General features: G+C 35.0%; 2 protein-coding genes across 2 annotated transcripts; both read right to left on the bottom strand.

Annotated features, from left to right (window-relative positions):
• Positions 1-393: 393 nt before the first annotated feature.
• Positions 394-1,012, bottom strand: LOC128553480 (histone-lysine N-methyltransferase SETMAR-like). The gene is made up of 2 exons (XM_053534643.1): positions 944-1,012; positions 394-771 (listed from the first exon to the last, which is right to left on the bottom strand). The coding sequence occupies exons 1-2, from the start codon at positions 1,010-1,012 to the stop codon at positions 394-396; spliced, it is 447 nt and encodes a 148-aa protein (XP_053390618.1).
• Positions 1,013-1,167: 155 nt separating this feature from the next.
• Positions 1,168-1,626, bottom strand: LOC128553479 (protein GVQW3-like). The gene has a single exon (XM_053534642.1). It carries the CDS (start codon positions 1,624-1,626, stop codon positions 1,168-1,170), a length of 459 nt encoding a protein of 152 aa, XP_053390617.1.
• Positions 1,627-11,587: the final 9,961 nt, after the last annotated feature.

Here is an 11,587-nt window from a genome sequence, read left to right as displayed (position 1 = left end):
GCACAATTTTGAATATGTACGATACGATGCATGAAATTTTAACGCATAGCAGTAAAAAAAAATGTCGCACGTGCTATAATATATTATTAACAATTTCAAACCCTACGAATTAAATTTTATACGGTACTGAATTCATTCAGTTTTCCCGGCCACCCTGTCGTGATATACGAGGGGCTATCAAAAAATACGTAGACATTCGGTATATTAAGCAAATGGTTTGTAATAGATAATCGAAATATACACAGCATAAATATTTAATTTTCACCCAATAAATGTTGAAAATTTTACAGTAAACAAATCAATAGTTACATTTTCATGGTATTATAAAATTAGTCACTGCTTACAGCACGGCGCACACGGTGCAAGTAAAACGACGTCAGTGACGTCAGTCATTTAAACTTTTTCAAAGTACTCGCCGTTTTTCTCTATACATTTCGTGTGTCTCTGGACCCAAGTGTTATAGATACCTCTGTACCAATCACATGACTTCTTGGAAAGTATAGTTCTCATGGCGTATCGCAACTGATCAAGATTGTCAAATTTGTGACCGCGCAATTCAGACTTTAAGGCAGGGAAAACACTGAAATCCATGGGTGCGAGGTCCGGACTATAAGGAGGATGAATCAGCCGTTCAAACCCCAGAATATCTATTTCAAGGGTGGTTGATTCGGCACGATGGGCTGGTGCATTGTCCTGATGAAATATAATATATTCAGCTGCAATGTGTGGTCGTTTCTTTCGTAACGCATGCATCAAGTCTCGTTTGATGACCTGAAAATTGAGAGATGTCTTATCTTCAAATCACGTGCTTACGCATTTTGTTCAAATTAAATACTTCATGTATGTTATTCAAATACTGAATAACTTTAGATTATTATAATAATAGTAGTTTCAAAAATACAAATACTCATATTACATTGTTATATAGAATATCATAACAAACCTTTGAATAGTATGCTGCTGTGACCGTCTGTCCTTGTGGTACTGCGTGACTAAGGAACATTCCTTCCATGTCCATGAAGAATATAAACATATTCTTTTTTGCCGATTTCACAACTTTTGCTTTTAATGGAGGTGGTGATGATGATCTCTTCCACTGGGACGATTGTTGTTTACTTTCCGGGTCATAAAAGAACAGCCAGGTTTCGTCTGTCGTGATGATTCTTTTCAAGAACGCATCGCCTTGGTTGTTGTAACGGCGCAGAAATCCCTGGATGCCACAACACGACGGCTTTTGTCATCAGCAGATAGTAAACGAGGTATCCAACGGGCACATATACGGTGCATACAGAGTTTCTCAGTTAATATTGTTTGTATAGTTCCGTAACTCACATGAATTCTATCGCATATTTCCCCTATAGTGATTCGCCTGTCTTCATCCACGACGTCGTTCACTCGTTGAATCATTGCAGAAGACACAAGTTTTGGCCGTCCTCTTCCGGAATCATCCTCGAGTGATTCCCTTCCTTCTCGAAAACGTTTGTGCCACTTATACACAAGTGCCCTACATACCGGCGGTTTCAAATTGGCATCTGACAACATATTCATGGTTTCCGAGGGCGTTTTATTCAGTTTAACACAGAATTTAATAGCAGCGCGCTGCTCCGTCAATTTCGGCGTTGTCATTTTTTTCGTTTTACGATTTCACACCTGTACTACAAAACATTGAATATTTCAATAACGTGTTATATTATGACGTCATAATTTTGCACACTTATTATAATGACGTCAGACAACGTAAACCTGATGTTTTGGCGCAATTTGACTTTAATCACCAGGACAATATGCATAAACAAGTTGCAGTATTTTTCTTATTTGGTTATTATTTCGGCTTGCGCCATAGGAGCGTACATATGGTCGTTTAAACACAAGAAACACATTTTTATAACGTTATAATATATTATTTGTTTTTCATATTAGGTAAATTATACGTGAATAAACACAAATTAACAAATCAATTATAGACAACTCCACATTTCAGTAGTCAGTTACAAGTGTCTACGTATTTTTCGATAGCCCCTCGTACATGATGGCTACATTATTAATTTTTAAACCAATATAGACCTTGAGTTATCATGAGTTTAAATCTTTGTTCAAGTTTCCTGAAGCAGAGTCTCATACGCTCGAAAAGGTACTCTACTAAAAAGGCTTTATCAATAATGATAAAAAGGCTAGTCTCGACTACTAAGCTGGTTGTATCAAATGACCACACAGATTTGCTAAGATGGTGTCACTGGAGTTGACTATGTCAAAACTTGATTTCGTTGCCAATTCTATGCATGTACTGGCCATAAAACATTTTGGAATATGATCGAAACTTTGACCTTGGACGCGTCCCAGGCCCTTTGTTCAGAAAACAATTTTCGGTCTCAGCTGGGTTTTAGATTGAAATTTTTACAGCAAGTTTTAACGGTACTTAAATATTAAATTCCAGCTGAGACATGACAATCCTTACTGAATAGTTACTTGAAAAAAGTCAGGAATTTAAAACTTAAATTAACATGCAATTTTGATATCAATGAAAATGTTCCATTATCGAAAGCATGACTCAAAATGTCAAAATGAAAATGTCATTGCGTGACCTCAGTCATCAAGACCGAGCCTGTCTTGATCATTTTTCAAAATCTGATATCAGATTATGGTAATACGAAGTGGCTATTCCTTTTTTTATTATTTTCAAACATGCTGATTCAGGATGTTGTCGCTAAATTATGGTAATGTTTCCGATATGCTATTCTTTTTTTATATTCAAACATGCTGATACATAACTAATTCAGGATGTTGTCACTAAATTATGGTAATGTATCAGATCTCGTTTCGACGGGAATGAAAGATACATGTATGAGAACTTCCTGTATGTGTAGACAAAATGTTGAACGAAATCATTCAAGATATTTCATTAAAACTTATATTTTATGGAACATTGTACAGTTATCAAAATTAATGAAAGACAATGACTTTTTTCATACAGAAGTCTACCAGAACACTGTATTTATACTATGCAACAAAAATTAAACGGACTTTCATTTTATTCAGAATGTTTTATTATTTTTTTCACAATAATATTTTGTACTGCTTTTTTTCTTATCTTGTTGCTAGAAAAACAAGTCTAGGAATCGTATGGACGAACACAAATTAAAACCAAACTGTTTTTATAGGAATCGCCGTTATATTTAAATCCATGTTTCAAGTTGAACTTCTTTAATGCATGAACTTATTGACTAAGGTGAAGTATTATCGTAGTACCGAGGGTTCGAAACTTCACATGTCGTATAGTTCGAGTCGCACAGAAGATAGGTAACACGAGAAATGTCTCGATATCAAAACAAAATGTTAAAGCATACGGATATTTAAAGAACATGCTAAAGGCAAGTAAAATGCGACTGAGTATTTAGATGACATCTGAAAATTGCGATTACGTGTGTGAAATGTAGCCTGTTCACTATTCATACATTTTCAAACGTATTATATGTCACAATATACTAATTTCTACAATGAAGGCAAAAGTTACTACACATGTATAGGTGAAAGAAACATATATATCATAAGTATGACTTGTTTTCTTTCTTGCGAACCTTTAAATATTTTGAGAAAACCCCTACTGTAAGTACGCAGTCCGATGTCCACAGTCCACGTCGAAGTAAGTTGAAAATCTCTAATTAGACTTTACATATACTTCTTTATGCTCGGTTAAGCTTTTAATGTTTAAGTGGGCTATATAAATCTCAACAACTAACGTAAATACATGCATACGATCTAACAGTTGTCATTCGTGTCGTGCATCACGTGTTAAGGGGACAACCTGGGAATTCAAAAAACGTAGTTATATAAGCACTAGGTGGTGCCCTGATCTGTCACGAACGTTCTATATTTAGAATAGAGCTGACCCACATGTACTTTAGTCAGTCAAAGTCACGGCAAATGTGACCTAGTTCAGGGATATGGACATGGACATGAAACGGTGGAGATATGAATTCACTGTTTACTACTAAGCTTAATACTTTTATGTTTTGTCTCTCGTAAACATATCCTTTCTGTAACCGAGAAATAAACTATTTTCATTGTGTTTTTATCTGAATGCAATATTATCAAGGTAATTCTAGTATTATACAAATCGCTGTTTTGAAGGCTTATTCTTTAGCCTGTCGGCGGCAAGTCCTTTTGCCTTTGCGACCAGTCCAGACCAAGCACATCCTTGTAGGCTGATCATGGTCTGCACTGTTCGCAGTTCAGTCAGTAAATTTTCATTGAACAACCAATTTACATGTTTGATAATAAATGGTACTGTCCCAGTTGAATGATAGACCAGACTATTTCAAACATTTGGCAGGGTAAAGGTTTAGAAGTGGACGTTAAACTTTAAAAGTACAGTATGAGAAATTAAAAGCACATATAAAAATTGACGAGTTAAAAGCTGAAGAACTAGCTCATAAACATGAGAGCCTATGTATTTGATAATAAAACAAATGCTCGTGATATTTGTTTTTACAGCTCGAGAAATGTCTGCTATCTCACTTACGGTGTTAGTACTTGTGTCGATCCTGGTAGTGGAGAAAACAGCTTCTTGTAATCCCCCTTCAAGACGGACAAATGGATGCAGCATCCCTTTTGGTTTAGACTACTTCTAAAAACAGACTTTCAGACCAGACTGCGACAAACATGATATATGCTATGCCTGTGTACGTATATAGTAAAATACATTTAACTTTTCAAGTTAATGTTCTATAAATCTACATTCTTGCATAAAAACTACTTTTTTTCACTGGATCCGCCCATGTATAAACGGGAGGAAAATCGTGTGCAAACAAGGCAATTCACGTGCTGTTAATACATGATTTTTATTTTTGAAATGCTTTGCCAGGGCCGTATGTATGTATTTCTGCGCAGACTGATATTTGGCATCTGCATCTTGTTTCTTCCATAATAACCTCTTCTTGTAGCATTATACATAAAATGTAATCTATAGTATGTTTAGCTGTATCAGTTTCCAACCCCAAACGTACTGCCCCCATCAATGTACGCTCTAGCTTCTCTTAGAGTTTACTCCCTTTACAAAGCGTCTGTTCAGTTATTGTAAATAACTGTGAATAAACAAGTATATTGTGTAACTTGTGCTACTGCCTGTTTTTAGGTATTATATTAATGATTTTTGTTAGTATCAGTCGGTTTGTTTTTACCTGATTTTTCGCAGAATTCATATTCATATCCTCGAAAGCTAGTCACTAGCTTCGTACTCATCCGTACTCTGTTTGTTCGTACTCAAAATAATTCGAATGTAAAGTTGTTATTCTTAAAATAATTCTGTTCCTGTTTATCAAATTTTTAAGCTATATGCAAAATTATGTGTAATGTAACATTTGTAATAACTAAAAATAAAAATAAGATGCTCAAAAACCTTCAAATCACGCTTTTAGTAGTGTTGTTGTTATGTGTGCCCCGGTTATGGATATTAAAAACATGTTTACCGTTTCCAAGAACAACAAGAATGGTAAACAATCCCGCGGGCTTCTGCAGACGTTAATACACAAAAAAACCGTGTATTATCCCTACATTGCTAAGTGAAAGAAGCAAGAAAAAATCTAAGATAAAACCTAAAGGGATGAAGTATTTATTGTACCAATATTTATTGTTCCTTTTATTGAGAAGGAACACTTAGGGTTGGTAAGTCAGACTTGACTGAGCAATGACCTCGAAAGCTGTTGTCGTTACAAGCTGGCAAATCAAACTCAGTGACCTTAGAAATAACCTCTGACGTTAAAATTATTCTTTCCTAATTGAGGCGACTTTCTGACTGAATGCGCTCCGTGGATTACATATTACTAAACTTGCCGATGATTGATTGATTCTTTTATTTCCTTTATTCTTGAAGAGCATTACATGTGTACAAACAGGTAGACACATATCAGCAAATTTACATGTAAATAACTGAATATTATCGTTACCTTCGAATGCATGGTCAATGTGTGAAAATAAACCCCATTGCGACCCTCTAATAATGCGCAACAAATTCACGCAACGAATGGTACACTACTGACCGGGTCAACGTGTATAGCCAGTGTATTCTTATTACTGTATTTACTCAACTGAAAGTGGTAACGGATTTACTTTGTTGTTGGATTTAACAAATTATGTTAGCGTAAATACTTACTTGACATTGTTAGGCAGTATAAAACAACATAGTTCTTTTCCAGAATTTAAGCTTTTTGTATTTAAAGCACCCTTGGTGCAAAATGTAACGCCTCCCTCTTTCCACCCCCCCCCCCCCCCCCCCCCCGCGCTTAAAAATAAGTAAACTTTCTTGTTTAACGTGGGTAGTCGACAACTTATTGCCAGCCGAGCCCACTGCAGGCGTCATATTTACCACCCCAGCATCTAGTCTAGACCGACACTGTTGGAAAGAGTACCAATTAAAGTAAATCACCCAGCACTGAACACTAGTCGGGATATCAGACGCAACTAGGAATCAATCTGGGTTCGGATACCGGACTCGGATTGTTCTGGGAATCGAACCCGGATCGCTGACGTTGTAGTCCAACCTGCTAACCACTGTCAACCGACTATCTGATAAGGTAGGATGGTCTTGTCCTTGTGTCCGACCCCTGGGTTCCACACACTGATGACCAATATTTAAAACAGATATTGCAACCAAAATTTTACAAGATTATCAATATAAATTTATATAGATGTGCACTAGAAGGAATTTTTGCTATGCTTTAACTTGTATTCATTCGTACTTTGAACAGTTTACTTTTCTTAGGTCTGTAATAACAAACAGGTCACTGGTGCGTTACCAAAACGAAGTGTCTATTTAGTCAGAACATTTCAAAAGCGAAACCCGGATAAATGTGTCATACATCAGTTACACTATGCTATTTTAAGATTTTGAGATTTGCTCAGTGCGAGTGTGTCAAGGTTTATGTATAAAATCCTTTCTTACGTTATTAAAATACATCATTCAATCTGATCAATAAAGTAGGTCTCTTTCATCCTACTGAATTGATTGTGTTGGATTTTGACACTTGAAAATACTTTACCTTGTCGAAAGGCATTCTGTTGCAATTGTAAATACTGTTAAATTGCGACAATATAAAAGTAAAAATGATTTAGGGAGACATAAATGTTATACATCATTTAATATAGCATATTGACCAAATTAATTTCTTTTTCTTTGAAGGGTGCAAGATTCATGAACATTTGTCAGAATAATAACCTTGATGTATTCTAGGTCGAGTTGGAATATGGGTTATCTGAGGTCAAAAACTAGGTCACTAGGTAAAATCAAAGAAAAACATTTTGTATGTGATAGAGACTGTATTTTTTAATTGGTCTTCACAAACTTTGGTCAGAATGATTGCCTTATTGAAAGTTGAGTTTGAATATGGGTCATCTGGGGTCAAAAAATAGGTCACTAGGTCAAAAGGAAAACCTTGTGTTGCGATAGGGACTGTATTTTTCAATTGGTCTTCATGAACTTTGGTCAGAATGATTGCCTTATTGAAAGTTGAGTTTGAATATGGGTCATCTGGGGTCAAAAACAGGTCACTAGGTCAAATCAAAGAAAAACTTTGTGTTTGCGATAGGGACTATATTTTTCAATTGATCTTCGTGTAATTTCGTCAGAATGATTGCCTTGATAAAATCTAGGTCAAGTTTGAATATTTGTTATCTCGAGTCAAAAACTAGGTCACTAGGTCATATCTAAGACAATACTTGTTTAAACTCAAGAGGCGATATTTTTGGTCCAATCTTAATGAAAATTGGCCAGAATATTTGTTTCCATGAAATCACTATGTCAAATATGTTTACACTGTTATGGCCTGTTTTCAGATGAGCGACCTAGAGCCATCTTGGCCCTCTTGTTATGTTACCCCAACACGTTAATTACATCCACGAACAAAATATACAAAGTCGGTTCCAGAATGAATTATAACTGCATGATTGTGGACATGTTCAGATTTATGTCAGTAAACGTCCTCCGATTGATTAAATAGATGTTTATGCGAAGACTCGGGATGAATCATAAAGTCAGCTGTCATATTGTGCAACAAGTACTGAAATCTTTATGGCAAGAGGGCAAGGCGACTACTTTATCTAAAACATCGTTCAGATCTAGATGGAATTGTTAATTGTTCCATTCAATCATCAAGAACTAAAAGCAAAACTTAGCTGTAATCCCGTTTTTTTATATACGCCCGTTTTGACAAAATGTACATATCATGTGATGTGACTGCTCGTCTGTCCACTTTCCGTACATCATTCCGTCCGTCCGAGCCAACGATTGACACTTTAGTTGGTAGGAGATATGGCACGACAATAGAAATTCATTGTTATCACTTTGTAGCCACTCAACTCTTATGTTCGTTAAGAAGTCATTATTTTGTTTTTAAACAATGGAATTACCACCTTATACTAGTCCGTCTGTCCTTCATTTTCGTGTCTTGACCATTCAAGGTACTGACTTTAAACTCCAGCTAGGTAGGTCTAAGATAAGGTCATAAATAAAAACCGTCTATTTTGTGAGCGGAGCATAACTAGATATAGTAATGCTTTATATGAACTAAGATTGGATAACATATCGCTCATATGGACTGACGACCATTTGGTATTGACAAATATACCAGTTTTGTGCTACAATACTAATATTTCTGAAAATACATACTAAAAAGGGACGTAATTAAGTATTTACTTAATGTACGTAGCTTTGTTTAATGTTTCAAATGTGTGTGAAAAAATTGTGAAGAAAGCATGAAAATTTGTATTTAACTATTATGAACTATGACGAATCCAAACAGAATTGCATACACGAATCGTCGGCTTGAATTACACAATTTGAGGCCAAAAAAGGGGAAATATATATGGACTATCAATTAACTCAGATGACTATGTGCATGCCTTTGTGTGTAAAACGTATAATTGGTAGTGATTTGAAAAAAGAAACCTGATCAATTAAAGAAATGACTTTGTTTCCATGTGGAAAAATTAGACCCATCCATTTTTATATAGCGCAAAGAAGGGGCACTGCACTTTATATCTAAATTTATGGAAAAATGTATTAAATGTATTTTAGCTTTGCAAACGATGTAATTATTGTCTTACTTATGAATATTTAATCCTTAAAATGAATTCAAAAGAAAATGGTCTTTTTCGCGCCCGTCTATCTACAATCAGATATATAGTAAAATACAGATGATTTGCTGAAATTACTTATGTTTGACAAACAGTAGTTTATTATTTGTCCTTAAAGACCATTGCAGACAGCTTAGTACTCTATATTCATTAAACTATTGTTTCTATTATCAAATCTATATTTATAGTCCTTTCCATTGGACTAGATGTAGTCACGTGATCAATGATAAAAAGTCATATTGACTCGAAGGCGTAGCCCCAAAAAAATATATTGATCGCCAGCTGTGACGTCATAACGGTTTGACGTCAAAACAATGCGACGTCGTACGAAATTTACCACGAAAAATGAGCAAGGCTGCAGATATTTGTATTTAATGTTTATACTTATGAGTAAGCTGGATTTGATAACAAAACAATTGTTGCCTTTTAAGTTCGGTCAATATGTGGATTTATCGACCTGAAAAAAACGATATCAACCTCGGGGTGCGCCCTCGGTCGACATCGAATTCGTTTTGACTTTGGACCTGAATGGAAGTTCTAAACTATTTTCAGTGCTAAATTCAAGGCAGCTTTGAACTTTTGAAATTCAATTTTTTGAAAGTATGACATTGAGTTTCACTGACATTGAGATTGAAATTAAGATCTACAGAAAACAACAACATTCGAGCTGAAATTGAAAACAGTGCCTGTTGGAAGATCAAAATTAAAATTTTTCGAGCAAGAATGAATTTCTTGTCTTTCGGTATTTTGAAAATTTCAATTGTAATCCTCAAACTCGCTTTGAATTCAATACGCACGGAATATTCAAACTGAAATTTTGAATTCTTGCGCAATCAGTTTGGCTGTTTCCTATGAAAATCCGTCAAGAAATAAAGAAAGTATAGACATAATGTTACATGTACCTTAATCTGGTCGTTCTTTTTTTTCCGTGTGTAAAGTATTGAAAAGTCACGTAGACAGGCAACCCTGTTATTCATCTTTTCGTATTTTCAAGTTTGTAGCCTCAGTACTGTTCAAACTATTATCGAAGGATTCTATATATATATATATATATATATATATACTGGTTTGTATTTGAAAAAGCAATTTACGAACTAGATAATTAAATTAATAAGAACTTTCCAAAAAATATGTTAATATCTTCCTCCGCCTTTCGGCTGCTTTCATTCTTTTACGACCTCTGCGGCCTATTTGTTTAAAAAACCTAGTGTTATATACCAATTGTTTGCATTAATTTACATCTCTATAAAAGTATCAGTATGAACTTAGGCAGGTTATTGGTTGGATCAAACGGAATCCTAGAAATTCTCTTGTGTATAAAAATGTAGAAAGAAATACTCAACTTAATCAAGTCATTCCTTTAACTTAAACTGGCCAATGACACTAGGTAAAATGCATTATCTGGTCCGCATTTTCTGAAAAATATTAACTTCATTTGTAAGCATACTCTTAATAAAAAGAGTAGAAATAAAAAGCTACATAACCTTAGGACGGCCAGCACATATTTATGCAATCTTGCCAGGCATATATATGTTTTTGACAACACAGAAAATGACGTCACTCGACCTTCAGCCATTTCCGGAAGTAAAGAAAATGAAAGTAGAAATGCTAAACTAGAAAACGAAAGCCGTATTTTGATTCGTAGATAGTCAGGGGTCACGCGCGGGGGTCGTTCTCTGATATTTAAAGAAACATTTGATATAGGTTTTACATATTATGTTTATTCAATTAGTACATGAAAGAACATTACACAAACAAAAATATATTTACATATGTCAGTGCTCTACGTAAATTCACCTATATACAAACGGCTTATGAATACATAAATCATAAACTATTGCACTTTCCCCCATACACCTAGAAATCTTGCATATTCATAGTTGTTTGAATTATGTCCAGATGGTCACACTCAGAAATTTCGATGTCTTTTTGATCTGACCGGCCTACAATATATATCACTGCCACGGCATAAACAATTGCTTTTCGTCTATAGACAAGGGTATAAATATGCGAAGACGTCTGTCCATTCTTGTTAAAGTAAAGGCCCTGTACTACGGAGCTGCCCTTCATAAAATGATTACCCCATTGGTCATCTGTATCCCTGGTCAGCACGTGGGTTGTCTTGGTAACCTGTGACGTAAAGTTAATTGATTTATAATTGGATATTCGATACAATACAATTATAATATCATAATTGGATGTATTAATACATATTCTTGCATAAAAACTACTTTTTTCGCTGGATCCGCCCATGTATAAACGGGAGAAAAATCGTGTGCAAACAAGGCAATTCACGTGCTGTTAATACATGATTTTTATTTTTAAAATGCTTTGTCAGGGACGTATGTATGTATTTCTGCGCAGACTGATATTTGGCATCTGCATCTTGTTTCTTTCATAATAACCTCTTCTTGTAGCATTATAGATACAATGTAATCCATAGTATGTTTAGCTGTATCAG

This window comes from Mercenaria mercenaria, unplaced genomic scaffold (assembly GCF_021730395.1).
Source record: "Mercenaria mercenaria strain notata unplaced genomic scaffold, MADL_Memer_1 contig_3877, whole genome shotgun sequence".
NCBI lineage: Eukaryota > Metazoa > Mollusca > Bivalvia > Venerida > Veneridae > Mercenaria > Mercenaria mercenaria.
Note: the sequence above shows the minus strand (reverse complement) of the source record. Positions and strands in the feature narration are given on the sequence as shown.